At 36.8% G+C, this 23,445-nt stretch overlaps 1 protein-coding gene across 4 annotated transcripts in view; it reads right to left on the bottom strand.

Moving 5' to 3' along the window:
- The window catches only part of WWOX (WW domain containing oxidoreductase), a 484,843-nt gene that overhangs the window by 448,025 nt on the left and 13,373 nt on the right, over positions 1-23,445 (bottom strand). For 3 of the 4 annotated variants that reach the window (XM_053953289.1, XM_053953288.1, XM_053953287.1), the window contains exon 5: positions 12,981-13,087. In XM_053953289.1, the coding sequence (XP_053809264.1) occupies positions 12,981-13,087 (107 nt within the window). Of the gene's footprint in view, positions 1-12,232; positions 12,288-12,980; positions 13,088-23,445 lie in introns of those variants that run through there. The other variant, XM_053953290.1, reaches the window with a different exon arrangement.

Below are 23,445 nucleotides of genomic sequence, written 5' to 3'. Positions count from 1 at the left end.
GACAAGTGTAGCAAAGCCACTGAGTACGTTGCTCTACATTACTGTTTCAAGCAAATATTCAAAGTAATATTCATACAACACAATGATTTTAATTTGAATTGCATACAAGTATTTTAGCTATTTAAATTATACTTTCTAATATGAATTAAGAGTTTTTATACAGCTTTTAAGTGTATTATTTCAGTAATTGTGATCTTTCTAAAAATACGGTTAGTAGCACACTAGTGTTAACTTCAAATATTTACAGGATACTCTTTATTCAAATGCACACCTTTGATCTAGACCCTAACTTCTTGATATCTAAAGCAAAATACCAGGGTATTCAGAACATGCAGCACCTCCCTTCTTGCAATTTTTCATGTGGTGAGAAATATTCCCAGACTTTACTAAGGGGAAACCACTAGAAAAATTTGGAAAATGCAACAGGAAGTTGACAGCATGTAAGCAACATCCATTCTGACTCCAGCAACATCAGCCTAGCAGGGAGAGCAGCTACAGGATTAAATCTGTTTAAATACCTCTGACCTCCCCAGGCAGCTGCCAGCTCTGCACAGAGTTTGTAGAAACCCAGATTTAAGAAGCAAAACCTACTCTTTTCTTTTATTTTGGTTTTGAAGTCATAAGACTTTCACCAGTTTGGTGAGATTTCAGTACCGTGGGGAAATGAGGTATTTTGAAGCCATTAATGTTTTCATACTAATGAAATTAATTCCATTCCTTCATACAAATGGAAACTCTCTTCTACTGCATAATATTTGAGTGTTGAAAAAAAAGCCACTCTCAGTCTCCTCAGATGCCATAGAGGCACCCAGATGAATCAGACTAAACCCAACCTCTATGAAAGACCTTTCTGCTCCAAGAGAAGACAATGTATGAAGTTTTTAAGCTTTACCACTTCCTTGAGACCTACCACATTTATGGAAAACACCACAGACTGACATTTTTAAATTATTAACAAGTTTCAGACTTGCTTTGCTTTTTCTGAAGGTGAACTTTAAGCCCTGTAAGGAACACCAAAAGGAAGAATTTTATCCCAAAGTATGACAACTGTAACAAGTTATGACTTAGAATAGTACATCTTTAATCTAACACCACAGTCCTAAATCTGTTCTGGTTCTACAAATGCCTCTAGTTATTTCCTTTTTATCAGTGAAGAAAATGAAATAAAAGTGTTTCATACTTAACACCAAACAGACCATGTTACCCCAGAAGACGTGCTTAAATAATTCAGCTGTTAAAAAGAATCTTTAACTATAAATGTACTAAATTCCAGCGCAAAAGATTAACTACAAAAGAAATTAACACTGCCTTAGGAAAAAGAGATAACATTTTTCTAAAGCATTTCTAAAGCTTTTTGATATGCTATTTTTTAGAATTATATCTGGAGAGAACTAATATTTTTAAATGAGACTTTCAGAGCTGCTCAAACTGTAAAATACCATTTGTGCCAGTCCAAGAGTTCTGAGGAACTTGGTTTTCTCCCATAAAAAAAATCAGTACCCAATCTTTACCCACTAAAAGAATGAATACCCAGCAATCAGAATTTGATAGTCGAATAATATTCACCTAAAAAAATGTTGTTCCTGCTTCCATCAACAACTTTGTCACAATATATCAAAGGAAAATAACATTTTCTCCCCTCAACAACTTAGAAGTTTCCAGGGCTTTATCATCAGTCGAAGCAGTCTGTTTGCATTCTCCAATACAAACTGACAATCTAGTGATACAGTACATTAAAAATTCTCTGTAGTATTGACTGCCTGAAGCTGATGCTCCCTTGCTAAATGCAGTGCAGTTCAATTAACAGCTCTTCAATATACAATTTAATTTTTCTTTCATCTTGATCCACAGCTGAGCTTGAAATGAGGAATGTTGGAATAGAGGTACTTTAAATATTGAAGCAAGTCTTTATAAATAAATCTATCAAACTCGTAATGATTTCTGTCATAACAGGACCAAACAGATGAACCTGAATGTCTGTGACTTTCAGGTTTGTGCATTGTTGTTCTCAGCTTTATTCCTTCAGTGAATTCCTGGTGTGGGGGAAGGCTCCAAAAACTCCCCCAAAGGAGTGGAAAAGCTTTTCCTTTACTGCACCATTCCTAGAACATAAAGGAACAGATTTCTGCTGATGCTTTATGAAGTCTTTTGCATGTAAAAATCCAACTTACCATTTATGTCACAACAACTATCTCAAGGAGTTTTAATACTTCTGTGATTATTTAAGAAGGATATCAAACAGAGAAGTACATGGCACCAGTTTCCATTACCAAATCTGCACTCAACCAAGAGACAACCAATCCTGAATTGGAAAATAAATATTTAATGCATAAATACTACCCTGGATACCATTTCCCCCCCTGTAGTCTGAATGTACATAGTATACTTCAAATTTTCTCTAGGTAGTCATGCCATTTCAGAGGAAAATGTAAGGTTAATTTAACCAGGACAGAATGAAATATTTCATTTCAAAGTTCCTCTAAGTGGGACACTGCTGAAGGAAGCTATTAATATCTCTTATAGCGTGCATGCTCAAGGAAACACTGGGGATCTGCTCCTTTCTCACAGGTATACTCCACAGCTTTCCAAGTGGGAGGATTTACTACTGTTCATCAGAAGGGAAAACACTCCTCTTTTAAGCTAGAGGCACTTTCTACTCTTTAAACACCTTCACAGAAGGAAACCTGACAACCCTCACTGCCTTAGACAGCAGAGAAGCACCATGGATAGGGAGGGCTCCCAGCCTAAACGAGATGAGCTGTGAAGCCAGAGAGGCTTTGGCAGGAAAACATAAACACCATTGCAAGAACAGAAAACAATTTCAGATGAGCTCAATCAAATGTTCTTAATTAATACTAAAGTGCATAGTGAAATAAACAGCTTTACCTTGTTTGCGTTCATATTTACAATGGTATTAGCTGAGATGGCGAGATTTTATTTTTAAATGTTACATTTCTTTCTTCTTCATGTATTTTTAATCATCTTATCTAGATTATCACTTTGAATGCTGAAAAAAATCTTTATAAAACAAACCAGTTTCATTATTGCCACCATTTCTTTTTTCCCTTTATTTCTAGTCCTACGTTTGGAAAAAGTATCTCAGTACTGTATTTAAATTGTCACTGAAATAACATTCAGCATTTACAGCAATTAACTCATCATTACTGCGAATAACTACACTAATTGGGATGCTCTACAAACCTGCAACACTGCAGAATTAAAAATAAACATAACAAAGATACAATTTACAACTAATCTATACTTACAATTAAAGTTAGTTTCAAGATTTATTTCATTCTATTATTTTTTATTAGCTACAGCAGACAGTAAATGGGGTGTACTATGTTCTGCTTTGCAAACACCTAGATTATAAAACATAATTACACAAATTAATTAGAAATGAGTACATACACTCCTGTCTTTGTTTGTAACCATAGCATGTTAAACATGACTATATTAATGAACAGTTCCTAAAATTTATAAGCTGGTATAACTGAGGAAAACATTAAAGCACCCTGACCACACAAGGCATAAATGTCACAGAGAGAGTCACCACCACTTCAGATCTCCTGGTGTCCTGCTTTGCAGCTGCAGGCAGTGTGCAGGTCCTAAACAGCAGAGTAACAATTCCTGAGAACGTCTCAGCACCCAAAGCAGAATACAAGTGCAGACTGGAATTTCCCCTGAACTGGGTTTTGTGCTTTCTTTCCCACCTACTCTCGAGGGTTCTCTGATGTCCAAGAGCCTAAAGTCCCTTCAGTTCTGCCCACTGACTGCAAAGTTGGTTCAAAGCCTGTTTTGCCTGGCTCCAGTAAAAACAAAGTAAAAAACCTACCCCAAATACTCATTTTACTGCATTAATCCCATGCATTTACTTGACAAGCAAAGTTTCTTGTTGAAGTTAATACTCTATCTCAGTGACCCCCAATGAAATACAGGAAAGAACAAGTTTAGCACACCACCTCCAAAGGTGATTATTAAGATAAAAGGGAATTAAAGGATGAGAAGAAAATAGAAAGGACAGTAAATTAAACAAAAAGTATGATGTTTTACAGTAATAAAAGGTTTACAAATATAATTGACAACCACATAAATTATTAGCACTTTCTAAGCACTCTACTGAGCAAGTCTGTTTTCAAGACATCTCCTGCATTCCTGCTGAACTCCAGCTATGCTTGTTTTATGTCACTTATGCTGCTCTGTAGTCATATAAGCCTGATAATTATCTTCAGTTTTATAAGCTATTGTGGATCATGAAACAAGTCAGTGCTTCTTTTGATGCCCTCACATTAGTCCCTTGTCACTGTTAAAACTGCAAGTGATCCTGCAACCACTTTTTATTCTTCTTTTCCTTCTTTTTAATGCATAACAATTTTGCAGTTGTACTACACTATCCTGGAGTTACTATTTTCCTGCTCTACTGCATTTAGTGCTACAGTAAGACCTTAAGATTTTTGGGTTTATCATCAAGATTCCTTTAAACATTATCACCCTGTCACAGCAGTGCAGATCCACAAGTATGAAGAAAATAATCTCTCTACCTTTTTCTTCTCCGCACTAAGCTCAACCAAAATGTATTTCTGTACTTCAAATATTAATTAACCATATTGACAGACTAGTTACAAGCTTAAGAAAACAAATCTTAAAGAACTGATTCTTCACATTGCAGGCTCTATGACCCATCAAATCAAATTCTTTGGGATCTGAAATCTAAGTCTAAAAACACAAATGCTGAGTCACATCTTTGGTTTTGTTTTAATTTCTGGGCAATTTTTAGGGTAAAGGCCCATTTTAGAATTGTGACAGAGAAAACCAAGACAAGAATTCAACATACACCAGGTTAGCAACAAGTGTGCATTGCACTTAACAAGTAAGAGTGTTTTGTTATGAAGAATTCTGTTTCTTCAATGTGTTGGAAGAGCTAAAACCATTGCCCACTAACACTGCTTGCAATACCAACAGATAGCCCATCCTGCTCACTTCTGATGATGAAATAAAGTAATAGGGTTGAGGGATTAATGTGAAAATGTGATTAATGGAAATGTGTAACACCCTGAACATAAAAGCATGAGTCTTTTGTTTACTTTTTGTAAAATTAAAGCAAAGACCGAATCCGGCGACAAAAACGACCCACCAGATTTTACCACGACTTCCACAAAAAAAATTATCAGAGTGCACATTAAATCATTAGCGAGACACAACGCTGCCCGTTTCCTTTTAACATGCAGAGAATGGAACTCATGCAGAGGCAGAAGAGGAGCAGTGCTATAATTACAAGGCAGTGCTGTGCAGCCCAGTTAATGCCTGCTCTGACAGTGCAAGGCTATTCCTGCTCCCCCGAGCCCCGCTGCAGACAGGGTTCACTCTAATTGGTTCCAAAGCACAGCCCACCACCAGCAGCTCCTTCAGCCCAGGAATGGTAATTTCCACACGACTGTAAATAGTGTTTGCAAACAATACAAACACGGTAATAAGAGGCTAGGTGGGTAATTAATGTGGTTACAAAGCAGCTTATTTGCATTTTTATTTAAAACTGCCTTCTTTAAAAAGCTGCTCAGATTTCTTTTTGCAAGAGGAGCCTTGGTTAAGGAATAGAGCAGTAATTACTCTCTTTAGGGGTTCTTTTATACATTCTTTAGGGAATTAGAACGAAAAGATAAGCAGAATTATAAAGGGAATCATGTAAAATATGAAATGCACTATAAACACTTAGTACTGTATTTACCATAAGCTAAGCTTGTCTTCTTCATTAATGGAATATATTACAAGCTTATGTTACAATCAGATTAATTGTGAAGATGGTTTAAATATATATATATATATCCAGACACTTTAATTCCTCCTATCCCAGAACTGACAGCTAGAAATCCAGTGACAGCAGAACTCCCTCAATGTAAGAACACATCTATCTGGACTACAGTAAATAAGTTTTCAACATCAGCAACATTAAATAGTTTTATAAAACACATTCTGAGAGAGAAAGGTTCAGGAAAAGACAAAACTCAAGTTACACTAAATATATAAATCATCAGAGAAAACCCAAACATTACATCCTATAAGCTACACTCAAGACAATGTACAAAGTCTACTTTTTTATAAAGACAGACATCCCCAGACAGGTTGGTGCTATATTTGAGCACACAGTGTCTCCTAGTGACTTTTAACTGAAGACCAAGCTTGAAGTGCAGTTTTTAAAGGGGTTATCCTGAGGTCTCTTACTGTCTTGGGGGTGGGGGGGGTCTTAATTTTTTTTTTTGTTTTTTTGTTAAAAAGCTCAAACTACATTTAAGTAGTATTATTATAAAGCTCAAGGCATGATAGGGATTTTGTGGCTCACATTTCCAGATTAAGAACAGCAGGGCTGTGCTAAAGAAACAAATTACCAAAAAGATCACTTCAACATTTCTATGTATAAATTTCTGCTGACTGGAGGAAAAAATTAAGGGATAGTAAAATACTGTGACTTCTTTTAAAATTGCATTTTAGAATTTTTTTTTTAATACACATGTAACAGATATTGGAATGTGAAGAGAATTACGAGAGTAGAAGTAATTAAGTAAACTCAAAAGACAACTTTTTTCTTTACTGGAGGAAACCATGGCAAATTTTCTTACTATGTTAAAAACCCTGCAACCTCACAGCTATGGGAGTGCTCAGTTTCTATCAGCTGTGTACAGTGCTATGAACTCATACACACCTGGGTGGTTTGGGGTGCAAACAGATTTAGGGTTTGCTCCTGGATTAGGGCAAGGGTCAAGGTCTAAGGGTTACCTCAGGTTTGGGGATTGAAAGCTGTTAAAGGCAGCATGTCCCCAGTGGAAACAAACCCAGTCCCTGCAGCAGAGCAGCAGCGGGCAGTGCACCCTGTGAGGTGCTGGGCACGCTGCCTTCTTGAGCTGGTTGCTTCATCCTAATAAATAATAAATAATAAAACTCTATCAGTTGTATGTATCCATACAGAACCAGTGCAGAGCTAACTGCAGATGAAAATGTAAGTGTGAAACAGCTCAGCTGTAGCCAGTACATCAACTCTGCAAGTAACTGCTATCAGTATTCAGGAGGATGCCCAGCCCTGAAAGTTAGGGGCTTAACACATCTGCTATATAATTCAGACTCTGTTTTACAGCGGTTTCATTACTAACCATAAAAACTGTAACAGTGGAACTGTATAAACAAACTGAACAGTGTTTTTACTGTAAAACATGAATGTAATATAAATATTTGCCTTTCCCTTTTCTCAGCATCTGTAATGAAATCAAATTCATGCCATATGTTTATGGTGTACAAAGAAAAAAAGATCTCAACAATCCATCCATGTGAATGTTGATTATACTGTTCCATGTTTTTAACTTCATGTGGGGGGATTTTTAAGCATCTGTATTTGGAAAATAGCTTTGCAGCACACATCACTCTCTTAAGGTTTCTCAGCTGAGCAGATTACTCACAGAAACTTACTGAATTCTTAAACATTATGGCCAAAATCTGGTCATACATTCATATTGGTCCCAATGAGTTGTTGCTAGCAACAGGACTGGATAATGTTTATACTGTCAATTCTCCACGAGTAACATCCAGTCTGATTGCACTGCAATTAGTTAATTAAAAGATCCCTTCATTTCAGAAAAATCTGGATCACATCCTGAAGAATTAAAAAAGCCTTATACTCAGCAGAGGCAATAATTCTTTAGTTGGAGTGTCCATAGCTGCAAGTGAGACCAGTTGATGCAGATTTTTTTTTTTTTTATTACATTACCAGTTCATTTAATACAAGATATTGCCCCTTCCTGCAAGGCCTTTTCCCCACAGCAAGGTTTGGATAACTACCACCTTTAACTTGATTCTTCAGCATGGGCACTGCTCAAGCACTGGAAAATGAAGTATGTCCATATATTGCAGGCCTTTCTAAGTGTATATTGCACCGTGATGGCATGTGAGCCAGCAATACATAGTTTAGGATATCCTGCTTTGAAACAAGACAATTCCTTATTACAAAATAATAACAGAATATTGGAAGTAATATTCTCACAGAAATTCGTGTGCTTTACTTGTAGGATATTCTGAAATATTTCCTATTTTGAGGATTATTTTTAAGAGCTTTTATTTAGCACCACTTTGTAGTAATTTGATTCTGTACTAACAGACTGTGGTTTCAGTCAGTATTTACTGCATCTCCAAAGCCATCTCCTAGGCAGTCTCCAGCTTTTCTCACAAATGAAAACCTGTCACTAACCATGAGGAGGTTTACAGAAAATTCTAAACCAAGGACAGCAGTGGAGACAAAACCCTTTAGGGGAAAACAGAGCCCCATCCTCGAGGGGGAAACACACACAGTGACCACATGAAAACTGTTGCCCATGGTCTGGTAAATGTGCTCAGTTTGCTTCTTGTCTTTCTGCACTTCACAGGATCACAACTGGAATACAAAGACTCACTTATCAGGCTTTAATTTCATTCAGTTACTTAATCAGCAAGAATATAAATCACTCCTTCAGTGAAGAATACTTTGGGGGAAAGGAATACAGCAAGGAGTCACATTTGTTTGGTTGGTTTTCTTCACAGCTTTTCTCTCTTCTCTTGTCACATCTCTGCCTTGTGAGTCTCTACTTAAAAAGCAAAGTCAAATGTTCTTTTTACCATTTAATCTAATCTTTAATGTAGCTGTAGGTTTAATACTGAGAAATAATTACCAAAGAAACATTATACTTTTTAGGAAATATTAAACTTACAATTTATCTTTTAATACGTACTTCAAAGACTACTTGACAGGAATAAATAAATGAGAGCTTCTTGGCAAGAAAAGCTGTGATTTATGAAATATTTTATTCATTCATATTCTTAAGTATTTTCTTGAGAAAACCACTAACATCTGGAGATACGCAGTCTTATCCAAACATTCTGCTCATACTCAATTAGAAAATTATATCAATAATAATGTAAAATAAATTACCTAGCCTCTCTTCCTGGAGCATAGATTTCCATGTTTGTCAGAACAACTGTGTGTACAAACAGCACTGTAGTGTTTTTCATTAAGCCTCAAAGTCAATTAAGCTACGAATTGGAACAATCATTCCTCCTTTGCAAAGTATTGATATTTTTCTTGGCTGCTTTCAGGCCTTTTCACTACTCAAGGAGAGATTTATGTTTGACAATTTCTTTCTGATTAAAATGAATCATAACTCTAGGATTCTAATTTCCTCTTTTCCGAGCAAGAAATTATCAAACAGTTTTAAATTGATATTGAACGTCATCGTGCATGAGCACTCATTTTCAAGATATCAAATGTAAAGCTATACTGATCTCTCTTTTTATCTGCTGCCTTTACATACTTTCTCTTCCTTTTTCTGTCTATATATATGCATGTGTATAAACATTAGATTGCACCAATATAATCAACCATACCCCTCCATAAAAATTATATTTGATAGACCAGCCAGACCAATCACATTAAAACTTGTCACAATGCTTTACACAAGGCAATTACCCTTTATTTGCAATATTAGCAAAATTCTGCTGTAGTTTGGAAAGAAAATAACTGGAATACTGCAGGTTACAAAGAAATGTCAGTTAACCAAAGTAATTAGCAAGTTTATGTGGGTAATCCCTACTCAAATGGCTCAAACTCCCTATAAAACAGCTCTTCAGGCATAAATTGTTACAAACAAAGTTGTCTAGATTTGTCTACAACAGCCAGTTAAGATCAGTTTTCATTTGCTTTTTAAACATAATGGCAGCTAATCTGAAAAAAATCTTATTTTCTCCCATTATTCTTGCTTTTTACTCTAAATCTTAACAATTGGATTTTCCCAAGCCATTTAGCCATCCCATTTTGTCTTTATGAACTTGATTTTCAGCTTTCACTACAAGCAAACTGAAACTGCATTTTTTGCCTAGCAACTGATTTCGAAGTACAACAGGCTTAGAGCAGTTTCTGCAGACACTCAGTCTGTGGCATTCCAGACAGGGATGTCACAACAGGCTCACTAAGGGATCCAGCTGGGTGGTTTTTCTTAGTACTGTTATTTTATGTACACTGTACTTTATTTTTAAATGCTGCATTACACTAGGTTTGAGTTTGCTTTGTTTTGTTGTGGCTTGGCAGAAGTGCTTGTTAGGGTTTTAAAAATTACAGTTTTTTCCATATATATTTCAGGCTCTAGTTTATACAGGCCATCAATTAGATAATTGTATCAAAATTTGAAATAATAAGCTGCTCTGCTACATACTTTTAACTATTTTCTCTTCTTGCAAAGTATGTGGAACTCTTTTGTATATACAAAGAATGGAAAAAGAAATATTATGTGTCCAACATCTAAACCTTGAGTACCAAAGGATACTGAAAAGTCAGCATAGGGTACACACTGCTTTTGGTAATAGACATGATTTTATAGAAATACCAGTTATATTAAAACACTTTATAGTAAAACTCCACACTTAGGACAGGTAAACACACTAGAACTCCATGGTAACAGCTGGGGGGTTTTTGTTGTAAGAGCATACTTCATGCAAATGAAAAGAGGTTTGGGAATTCAGTTGAAGAGCAGGAACATATTTATCAAATTTCTACCCCTCAAATTACTGGAGGAATATTGTATTTAAAAGTGCAGCTCAGAGACTTAATCTCAAAGATTCACAAGAAAACATGAAACAAGTAGGTAGCACTATTGCTACTGAAAATACTACCTGAGGACCATGAACATGAGGCTTGGTAAGGCTGCAACCTAACCAGCTGTATTTTTCTTTAAATTTATTCCAAATTGAAAAGCAAATCAACTTCCTTTGAATAATTTTGCTTTCCTTAGGAACAGAGGAGACAAAATTCTGTGCATGCTTTGAAGCTCTTTCTAGCAGAACAGTTGCAGCTATGTATTGAGAATTCATCCCAATCAGATGCAGAGGTTGTTGGTATTTTTTTTAACTCTTTCATTTTTAGGAAAGGATTTTCAATTAACAACTTCCTGTAGTTACACCTATAAGCTAAAAATTAATATTTTACATCCATATTTTAATATTAGAAGCAAATCAGTCAAATTAATCTTTGTCTCTTTGTTTTCAGTAACTGATTTTGGGGCTGGTTTTTGTGTTTGTTTTCCTCAAGACTGCTTACAATTTGATGTAAATTTTAAGCATCTTGTAATTCATCAACTAATTCTCTCCTGGTTACACACTCCAAGTAATTAAAGTTCAGTAATAACTTATTCTTTCTGCTCCAGCACCTGCATTTCATTTGTTTATTTTCCCAGAGTCATAAATCTGAGGGACTGTCAAAGTGCCATAATATTAGTGCAATAATCAAAGTTAATTAGTCCCTCTCAATAAACAACAACAAAGCCATTACAAAGATGCATTGAAGGTTTTCCAGCTACCAGTTTACAGACGAGACTCTTTTTCTGAACAATTAGAATTTGAAAACTGTTAGTAAATAAATGTAGTGTTTCTGAAGTAATTTGACCTTCAATGTTCTTCATTCAATTAACAACTCATTAACTTTTGGTGAGATAATACAGGTATTTAAGACAAGTATTCTGAACTCCCATTTCAAAGTGGTCAGCGATATGGTTAGGATTAAGAGGGTAATGGGATATTTTCAAATAAAATATTTTCACCACTACCTAATTTTAGTTAGATAAAACCCATATAAACAGCCATATTTAGCTGGACTGGGACTCCCATATTTAGCTGGACTGGGACTCTCAAATTCAGAGTATCACCAAATCCAGTTCTATTGAAAGAGAAAAGACACTATGCTAGCCTCTGTTGGAATTCTCTTGGAATTCTATGCTATTGAAATAAAAAAAATTAAAATAATTTTTTAAAAACAGCTTTAATGTGATGAAAGCAGCAAGGAAGACATTTTTCCCACCCAACCCTTTACTGTAAATCATTCATATGATCTGGGCAAGAGAAAAAGGCCTAAATCCAAAGACTGATTCTTCATGAAACTTGTGGTTACAAAAATTAGCAATATTGAAAGCATCACTTATCTGGAAATACACGTAAATAAGCACCATTTGTTTTGCATTAATAAATATTATAATTATCTTTAGACTATTTATGTGTAAATATTAATACTACTGAGGGCTCTCCCATGTCATCCGGGAGCAGCTGAAATACTTTGAGAGCTCAGGAAATAAAAGCAAAACACTTATCACTAATTTTAGCTGGAAAGAAATAAAAATCCAAGAACCTGATCCATTGGTCTTTCGTTCATGTAAGTGAAGAGATGTCACCACATTCTCTCATGGAAGTCAGGAGTCCCAGCAAGCTCAAACAAAAGTAGCCTGCAAGCCCTGCTAGCAAATAAATGATTGTGGGAGGAATAAATTAGGACAGCTGAATATATTTTAATAAAGGCTTTAGAAGATAATTTTTCTTTTAAATGGGGATCAGGGAAAGGAATCAAAGAGCAGCAAGGCAATAGATGGGACTGAAAAGCTGGTGTTTATGGGAGAAAAATGAAAGGAAGTGGGAAGAAGCTAGAAGGAAAAAAAAACCCACAGTGACAGCTTGGCAGCATGTCTGCAGAGCCTGATGAACTCAGAAAAGGAGAAACATTCTTGTGTTTGAAAAGTACAAAAATGACCCTCTGAAATCTCTCCCTATAGAAAAATTACGGGCAAAACAGTGGCTGTTTTGGAGGACTGTGTCCATCCTCCTTTGGGTAGTTATTCACTTTGGTTCTGGAATGTCTTTTTCTATAAATCAAGCCTCAGTGGTTCTTCCAAACCATTTTTTTCCCCTTACAAAGCATCCATAAACAACATGGATAACAGCACATCAAGCCTTGCAGTCCAACACACTCCCAAGGAATGAAAAACCTCTATCACCCATGCACCAGCGACTGAGCAGGGTATTACCAAACAAGACAAATTACTTCTTGCTCACATTCTGGCATGGCAGTGCTGTGAGTGAGTGCTGGCACTGCACAGAGGATGTCACAGCCTGCAGAGCCCAGCCCCGTGCTGGGCACTGTGTGCACTCACCCATTCCCCCAGGATGCGCTGCACGGCCGCCTCGCCTCGCGCCGGGCTCCTGCAGGCCAGGATAACACACGCCCCATGCAGGGCCAGGGACTTGGCAGTTTCAAAACCTAGGATAAAACATGGTCCGAGTCACAAACAGATCCTGGGAACAACACAGAGCTATAAAAATACCTGAAAACACGAGCCACACATTTAGTTAGGCTACCTGCTGTCTGGTGACCTGACAGTCACCTGGACTCAGCTTTTAAGAGCACACATGAAGAAATACAGACACCTCAATTTGATCAGGTCTTTTGGACAATAATTGCATGTATTTTGTGCAAAACAGGTTTGGCACCTTCAAAAAACAGACTCAGCTTCTCTGCCTACCAGTGTCCTCAGCTGTTAGAAGGGCAGGATTGGATGTGCTCCTTCCTGGTTTGACTGTGAACAATGTGCCACACAGAGAGACTGCACAGCCACTGTGCCTGGCAGCTTCACAGTGGAAGTGACAGAGCACCCAACACTGAGCTCAGGGCTCTTTAGATGGACAGTTGGCCTCAGAGTCATCAATCTGAGGACCACCTGTGGCAGGGGGAACAAAACGTTATTTCACTGTTCAATTCACTAATGAAAAGCTGCACAGAAGTTGGTCCAAAGTAAACTTCATTAAATGGGAAGAAATCTGTGAGAATTTACAACAGGAGATGAGGACTTTTGGGGAGAGCAGAATGCCCATGAAGTGCAGAGAACTGAGCCAGAACCTGGGTTTCTACCAGGAGTGAGCTACTACATATTTGTGATGCAGTTAATGGTATCACTGGGTGTCCATCTCCATGGAGAACTGTGCCAATGACAGGAATTGCCTTCTAGCTGAAAGAGGCAGAGCACAGCTTAATGAGTTCAATTAGAAAGGCCTAAACTATGAAAGAAAGAATCAAACTGAAATGCCCATCAATTTGAGTATGTGAAGAATTCAAAGAGAAGAGGCATTTGTTTTAGCTTTATGACATTTAAAGCATGTTCATGATTTCCTGTTAAAAACTGTTTACCAAAAAGCCTGTGAAGATGGGCTGTCTCACTTCCAAAACACCCTGGAGCAACAAAATCCAGTTACAGCACAAAACATAACTTACATTATAGAAACAACAGACACCAAGACAAATTTATACAATTTTCTGCAATTACTTACTTACGGTATTTAAGTCCAAGCAATTTTCCTGTATCTCCTTTAAAGCCATTCACTGCACCAAGCAACTTTAATTACCTGGATAATTCATTGCATGCACATGAATTCAGCTACAGCATATGCGAAGATTTCCCTTGTTCCTAATTCCACTTTAGGCATATTTAACTAGAATTTTTCATGTAACTAATGTAAGATGTACCATTAGCTAGCTGTTATGCTTCTTGTTTTGCACAAGAATACTTATTTTGACTAGCTGACTGTATTATTTAAAACTAGTTGGAATGCCTGGGAATCGTTTTGCTATTGTTAAACAAAGATTAAGAGCTGGTGGCCAGATTAATTAGCAAAGCATGATGATGTTTTGCTAACTCTACCCCATGTCACACTGTGCAAAATAATCAACTGTGAAAAATAATAAATTCCATGCCATTCTCCCCTCTAGTTAATAACTTCATACTCATTATAAACTAAGTAAGTTACATGCTGTGAGTTTAGTTCATTTTATGCCATTCTGCCTCTTCCTTGCAAATGTGGAGAGCAGTGTTAAGCACTTCTCTTTAGGATGTCCTTGCTCTTCTCTGAGCTTCAAAGAGTGATTCTTCACCCTTAGGCAGACATGTTCTGATCTTCACATGAAATCATGTGCTAAAAAAACCTCCATTTGAATGCTGCTACAGGTGAAGTGCTGACACGTCTCCCCATCACACATATTTTAAACTAATTCACAAACACTCCTGCACTTTATTTAGGACAGTTAGATACACATGCAACTTCTAACTGGAACATCTGAAGGAGGAATTTGGAAGCACCTCAGTATCCAAGTCTTTTTACAGCTTTAGCCCTCTGGTTCTTCTGCAAAAATTAATGCTTCTTTCCCAGCCAGTATCAAAAAGCTTAGACAGGTAAAGCTTCCCTTTTCCCTTAGACAGGGAAAAGCTTCTAGCAGTCTGGAAAACATTTCCTGTCAGATTCACTGTGTTAAACTAAGTCTGTCAAGAGCATTTATTCTTCAGCAAAATGCAGCTATATTTTCAATATACAGTAAATTTTAAAACCTCAGCCTAACACATGGATTGAGTGAAGTACAAAACTATTTAAATTCTATAAATAAAATCATACCTCTCTATAAAAACTACCATTGAATCACAATCCACACTGAATGTGGTTTCATACACCAAAGTTAAACCACAAAGATCATAAACACCCAAACAGTAAAACCTTGAAAAATATCACAGCAGGATTACATAGAAAGAGAAGCCTAAATAACTATGTAAGGGACATGCACAATTAAGGAACCAAAGCAACCTTAATTCTACCCACAAAAGTAACTCGGTGGACTTCAAAAGAAGTAAAGATTTTCTTAATACTTCACTTAATCTGAGACTGCCACCACTTAGGGACACAGCCCTTTCACAGTGAGGGGACACTAACAGCAATGATATTGGTTTCTTTTACAAGAAATAAGTGATGTTCTCCAGGGGTGAATCTTCCCTGTACCACAGCATTAGGCTATTGCAGAGCTATTTAACGCAGGTAAAAGGGACAGCACAGCCTACTGCCAAGAAGTTATATACTAGTTGTGGGAGTTTTAAAAGTAGGGAAAACTACACTAGAAAAACAGCACAGAATTACAGACTTGGGCATCAAGGTCAACTAATTACAAGGAATAAAAGAGACTCTTCCCCCAAATGTGACAGAAGTATAACATACTTAGCTAACATCCACTTTGGAAAAGTAATCACTGTGTTGTATGGAGTATTTAAATAAACTATTTTGAGCAAATGTTTTATAAAACTAATTTCCAGCAATTGCCCTGGAAATCTCAAGTTTGTGCTGAGATCAACTACTCTTGTGGCTGGTGCTGTGGCTGAACAAACTCTAATCCGACACTCAGAAGTGAAAATCCTCTTTAAGAATAAGACATACATGGGGATAAACATTATGGCACAGTTCTACATCACCAGCTAACCTAAAGGACTGGGAGCAGAACTAACAAGAGAGCTACAAGCACATGGGATTTGCTAGAGACATTTAAAACCCTTCAGCCCTTTCTTACAGCTTTCGTCCATAAAGACTCAGAAATTAGCCCTCCATTTCTTTCTTCATCTTCTACCATGATTGTTTAATACTCTCACATTCCTGGCTATCTGCAGTCAACTACTGCCACTGAATTTTGGTGCAGATTTTCAGCTAATGGTGTCGATTAAGAAGCAGTTAGCATCGCTCAATTAATGCCAGCTACACTGTGTCAACACACACCAGATGAGAACAGGGCTCTGTCCAATGGTGCAGCCTCCTCTATAAAACAGAGAAAAGGATTCACTGAGTGGAAAAGTATTTCAGTGATTTCTTGTTTAAACAGAGAGAGCATACAGTCCATCAATCACCGAGGGACATTTTGTAAGGAATTTGCACCAGGCCTTTACATGTTTTAAAACATTCCTTTATTTCAAATATAAGGAGGTTTGAATACACGAGAAAAATTCAAAAACATTTTAGACAATAGCAAGTTTTCTTCAGCTTCTCTACCTTTGCCCAAATACTCCAGGATACTTTGGAGCTGTCCTTTACAGCACATTTGAAACACAATGATGTCATCCTTCTTTGAACAGCTCAGTTCTCAGTGTAAAAGCCTACAGGGTTTGCTTGCAACAAAGAGTCCTTAAAACTCAAAACACACTCTCATCCCAACTGCTTCATCTCAGCAAACAGACTGTTTTCTGATTCTGGGGACTCAAAAGAACTACATATAAATAAAAAAGATACTTGTGTCCTAGAAATCACTTCGATTTCTTCAAATTTGGAAGACCTAAACACCAGTGAATCAGTTCATCTTATTCAACACTTCCTCAGAACAGGAGTAAAGATGATTCAAATGTGCCACAGATAAAGTGATAAAGAATTCTTTTCAGGCTGAAATACTCCAACGCTGAGGTGTGATTTAGAGAAGAATCTTCTGCAACCAGGATTGCTGCTGCCTGTGCTGGTGGATCCAGAGTGCAACATCCAAGAGAGCTTGAACAGGCACATGCAAAACATCACATCATTGACAAACTCACACCTTTCAGAGCCAAAAAAGCACCACACATTCCACATCAGGATTGCTTGGCCTCATCACTCTGCTTCAGTATGGATATTTAGGATAAAATCTTATTCAACTTGCTCCAAATGCAAGTTTTCAAGCAACTAAAGCACTAAGATGTTTTAAGAGACTCAATTTAAAATTAACAATTCCCATGGAATACTAATGCTGCCTTTGTTTCCATGTGTTTACAGGCTCATGGCAATGACACATACCAGTATTTTTCATAGCAAAGTGTGATTTTATATGAAAGATACATCCTGCCTCTCCCTTTGTGTGTAAATTGCACAAACGTGTTTTTCTTGGAGTCATGAAGCACAGAAAAAGCCAACACAAACGAAACAGGATGAGTAATGCATTGGTCCTGTTTTCCATCTAACAAACCCAAAACTATGCACTCCTTACACTTTTTTGCAATACACTACCCTGGGTAAGGCCAAGTTATTCTTAACAGTAAGTGCACTGCTGCTGTCACTGACAAAAACCCCAAAATATTTTGTTTCCTCTGAAGGGAGCACGACACCAAACAAACATTTTAAAACACCCTTAAATTAATGGGATTATAAATATCTGTTGCATGTTGATGCTGTAAAAAATTTTAAATGCATCATTTGAGGGTAAGAAAGCTGAATTTGTGACTGATGGTGCTGCAAGCAAGCAAGAATCCAGCACAGGGACCATGTCAGGCACATACATCACAAATATGCTGCAACTAAGAGCCATGGGGTTGCAACCAGACCTGGTATCTTTGGCCAGCTCACTGGCCAAAGACATCCACCAACCCAACTCGACACTGTCCTCACATCAGACATGAAAGAAGCTGGGACTTGAGTCCTTTCAGCTGTTTCACCCAACCCTGATCAGTAGCTCAGCTACCCCAAGGCCCCACAGCAGATCCAAACACATGTTGCTGATCCTTCACAGTGTAGAGGAGCTTCTTCCCAATATAGGAGTAACATATATATTATGTTGGAATATATATATATATATATATATATATATATATATATATATATATATTGGAATAACAGCCAAGGGCTCCAGCCTAGAATGAGCCCTGGAGTGAGAGTGCAGCACATTAAATCCAGAGCAAAGCTACCTCTCATGTCCCAAGGTAAGACCTTGCTTTGGTTGTGTCAAGGCCATTCCCACCAACCACTAAATGTCTGCCCCTGAAATACAAAGAGATACCACTCAGAGTAACTGTGATTTTCAGCTGAGTTAGATTGCCTTAAAACAGCCTAATGGAAACATAAGGGGAGACAAAACCAAAACTGAAATTTTATACTAAACTGCAGAGATCATCCCAATCAAGATTCTTTTTCACTTCCCAAGTCATCTAAATGCAAACAGGTCCTGTAAGATGCCTGAATAGAGGAACAGTGGCCAGGGATTAAACTGAAGGGAAGAGAAAGAGAATCAGAGATAAGAAGTGATTTTTTTTGTCAAAACCCAGTTCTATCTTTCATACCTACTCCTTGCTTTAGATGCACATCAGTGACCAAAAATCACAGGGAAAAAAGGTTCAGATTTCAGTTGCAGCTTCTATTTCAACCAATCCCAAAGCTCTATTTAGATAAAATACACTCCTTTGAAAGGTGGCAAAAAGAAACCTCTCAGCCTTCATGTTTCATCTTCATCTTGCATTTCTTTATCTATTACAGGATCATGCTCCTACCAAATCCCAAACAAATTTTTACTGAATATTTTTTAAGTGTATTGTGTAAGTCCTGTGGCCTATGGCATTTTACTAAAAAACTTTGCAGAGATTAACACAACTATTCAAATCTTAGCATCACATCTGGAACTAGGGATAGTTCTGTTTGAACTTCATATTCTCAGTGTTTCTTCAAGCATAGAATAAATTCATGTTTTCTTTGGATTGTCTTCAAATATGACAGTGCGGCTTCTTGCAAGCAAGGCAGTCAGTTTTCCTAACACAAATCAATTACTGTATTTAAAAAAAACCACATCAAAATTTAGCATTTGGCTTTATCATTTAATGTTTACGGAGAATTTATTAAAAAGAATTTATTTTTCTGTTTGCATACAATTTTTTCCATTGTAACAGATAACATATCATGAAGGCAGACAGGCCTCTGAATATAAAGCAACACAACTTCACATTTTCTAAACAGAAACAACCTGTCCACCTGAAAGTGTATTTAAATGTATTATTACCGAGTCAAGTCAAATAGAGTTACAAACATTTTAAAAGAAGCCTGAAATAGCACTTCATCTCAAAATAAGCAGAACTTTAGTGTGACTCATATTCTTTATTTTAGTAAAAACCCTAAATTATTCAGAATTATAAATACTTATATTCATAAGGAATAAAAAATATTTTGTTAGACTGCAGTTATGTTAACACACTACTTCTATTTTTACTCCAAAATAAACACTTCCAAATTAAATATTTAACTGAAATCTGGAGTAGCAGAAAACAACAGATCTGCCCATCAAACATCAAACCAGCATCTTGATGGAACCTGGATCAGGTCTGAGCAGTCAAATTTGCTGTAACATTTAGGGCACTCCATGTCTCAGCAGTAATTATTCCTGAAGGTTTAGCAGCTGTGGGATAAGTGACCAGTTCCTTTATTTATTTGCTTAAATAAAGCCAGTCTATTTATAAATACCAGTTCTTGAATATGTTATTAAGGAAATAAATAACATTTCTGTGCATGCTGCTGTAGCTTCATCCTTATTTAACAGCAAAGCTGAGATGAGCTGAAGAGAGGTGGTGGCAACAAAACTTACACCAGTCCCACACAAAAACCATATGGATTTACCCAACACCAGCAAAGGCCAACAGAAAAGAGACTTCAGTTTCTACCTAATCCACACACCCCTGAAGAGTTTGTGTTCTGGGAAAATACCAGCCTCCACAGCATTCCTAATGGAACCTACATCTGATCAGACATTCAGCATCAACTACATTGTAAAAGCTGTTTTGAGGGATGGGGGTTTTGCTTCGCCCCACCCCTTTCCAAAACTTTGGGGCTTTTTTCCTCCCTTACTGCTGCTACTTTAAACACACCTTCTTAGACAAGCTTACTCAAGTGACCAGAAAAAAATCCCAGAGAATTTAAAATTTATCTTTGACGGTCTCTCCTGTGATTTTTTTTTAATCAGATATTTTTTTTTAAAAAAAGTTCCAAGTTCAGAGAAATGGGGTCAGCAAACACTTCTCTAAAGCTGCTCTTTCCATCAGCAACAGCTTTTGGCAACACAATCGTTTTTCCCACCAAAGCAAAAATGGAGAAAAAAAGCCAGAAATTGTCTAGTTTCTTTTCAAGTATACTTCTGTTCCTCTGTTAGCCAACACTATCATAGGTTTCTGTACTGCTGAGCTGAGCCCTAATTAAACATAATAAAAAAAAATTAGTTGCATGTTTTGAATCTCCTTTTGAATCTCCCTGGCAAGTACAACAGTGCAATGTTAATAAAAGAAGTAAATTCAATACAGAGGAATACTTCATCCAAGGCAGAATAATTAAAAGACATACTGTGCTGTCAGCTAAAGTGCTAGGTCCTCCCAGTTTTAATCTCAAAAAAAATCTCATTTCATGAGAAATGCTCAGTGTTATGTAAAGATACAGAGAAAGTGCTACAACATAAACTGGACCAATATTTTTCTTAAAACAAACTTGATATTTATTTATATCAGTTATACAAACAGTGAAAGATTTTAGAATGCACACTAGACATTTTACAGATAAATAATAAAACAAGGTTCTGTCCTAAAAAGCTCACAGTTCAGCTTACAAAAAAAAGAGATATCTTAGGGAATCAAACATACAGAGCCAGGTCCTGTTCTAAGGAGCTCACATTTTGTATCAGGGGGAAAGGAACAGACTGAAAATTAAAACAACACTACCTGATTGCTGGCAGTCTCCACCCACCTCTGTCTTTGGGCCATACAAGATGAGACAATTTGTTTAGTTTGGCAGCAAAGGAAGAGTTTAATAAAAGAGTCATTTGAGGATCCTGCAGAAAGACCAGAGTACAGTAAAGATGCAGTTCATTGGTCTCTCTAGTTCAAAACTGGCAAACCTTTGGGTGTGCTTTAAACTACGAAGGGAAGAGGGAGGTGGGAAGCTGTTATGTAACTCAAATGATCCATCATGCGGTTCCGACAGACAAAGTAAGGCAGGAGATGGAGTTCTGAAACAAAAGATGGAGAATAAGAACAGTATTAACAAAAAGTGTCTGTACGCAAAAGCAAGGAGAATGGGTAACAAGCAAGAATTAAAAGTCAATTACAATGTAAGGCCATGGGCAAAAAAAAAAAAAAATTTAAGACCTCCTTGCCACACCTTCAAGAAATGCATGAAAACGTGCCATGCATCTTCTCACACTAAAATTAATTTGTATCATTTTGGAAGACATTAAGACATTTAAAGTCTATCTGCTAGTAGCTGGAACACCAGCAGCCCACCCAAGAGCTCAGTGACAACCATCCTCTAAAGCAAAGGACCAATAACAGTCACACACTCCATACCAAGTTTTTTCCTCTATTCTACTATGAAGCCTTTCTCTGCCTTACATTCCAGGTACACAACTTTTTGTTTTGCCAGAGGTGAGTGTTTAAAGTGCCAGATGCAAAGAGCAGAACCAAGAAAGTCTCAGGTTCTATTCCCTGGACCACAGATTCAGTTCAGAAACAGACACAGTGAGACCCCTTCTCACAGATCACAATCTTCATTCACTCACGATACCAAAAGTGTGCTGCCAAATAGGTCATGCATGTTTTTATGCACTCCTCTTTGCTTAGCAAGGCACAAAATAATCCAATTTTACCTTCAGAATTAAAAATCTTTAAGCAAGAGTAAATTCATACCCCTCAGCATCTGCTCACAGCTGGACACAGACCCAAACAAATAAGGCTTTCTTAAAAAAGCATTTTTTTAGTTGCTGTATTTTCTATTCTTAATATATCTTAATTACTCTCTGCTGAAGCATCAGAATAGCATTCAGAGAAAAATATATTGTATCTTGTGACAGAACAGTCTAACTCCCACTTTAAAATGGAATATGGACATAATCTGTAAATGTAGGTAATTTACTGCATCCATACACTGCTCCATAAGTAAAATAAGGCTAATAACACATTTCTCCAAATCTTAAGTAGCACAATCAATGTCTACAATGCACAAATGTACAGAAGCAAGACATGCTGCTCATGCTTGCCAGGGGCAGGAGAAGAACATGACCAGAATCTCTAAAGTTCCTGAATATCTGAATACACTATGTGATAGAGTCTCCTTCAATTTGGTTGTGATACAGGAGAATTGGCAAACCTCCTCACAAACTTTTAAACTGTAATTTTTTGCACAAAGGCAGCATTTTGACTAATCACCACAAGAGGAAAATGCCCCAGAAGTTTTATGATTTTAATTTTCATATAAAAAAATAAAGGAACTAATCCAATTAGAGAATGTATTGTGTTAAAGCTGCTTGGATAAAGAATAAATAATGAGGAGGCACCAAATGTACCTTCTGCAAAGATAACATAACTGGGGGAAAATATGAAAAATAATTCTAAGCAACATTCATTGTTTGGAACCTTGAGTGACAGTGCATGAACAAGATTTCAATAAATACATCCAGAACTGAACTGTGACAACTCCTTTCTCACACATTATTTCTATCAAGAAAGTATAACAACAATCAGAAAGCCTAACTTCACCAGCATCTTTAATACAAAGAAGATATTAACTGTGAATAGGAACTTAGGAACAGTGACTAAGGTAACTACCATTAATTGAAGGAGAGGAAACAAAATGTATTACTATGAAACTATTCAGATTTGAAGACAGACTGTAGGGAGTTCTCTGAATCAACAGATGAAGTACTGAAATCCACAATGGAGAAATACTGAAAGAAATCAAAACCAGCTGGATGTTACAGGAACAAAAATACTGAGGTTATGTAGCTGAACATAAAGCTACAGAGATCTCACATATTAAAATGACAAGCCAACAGAATAAATGGAAAAGGGAGAAGAAAAAATATCCCCTTCACAGTAGAAAAATAAAAACAAGAGAAAGGCATAAGAGTTTAATGTGTGACCTAAAAAACTGCAAATACCATTAACTAATAAAAAAACGGAAGACAAAGGTACTTTTGTTTTTGACAGTCTTCCCTTGAGAACTCCTGAAAGAATGTGACACTTGACAAATTTATTTTCATAAATCACACACAGTCTTTTA

This window comes from Vidua chalybeata, chromosome 11 (assembly GCF_026979565.1).
Source record: "Vidua chalybeata isolate OUT-0048 chromosome 11, bVidCha1 merged haplotype, whole genome shotgun sequence".
NCBI lineage: Eukaryota > Metazoa > Chordata > Aves > Passeriformes > Viduidae > Vidua > Vidua chalybeata.
This window is presented reverse-complemented; position numbering and strand designations above follow the sequence as displayed.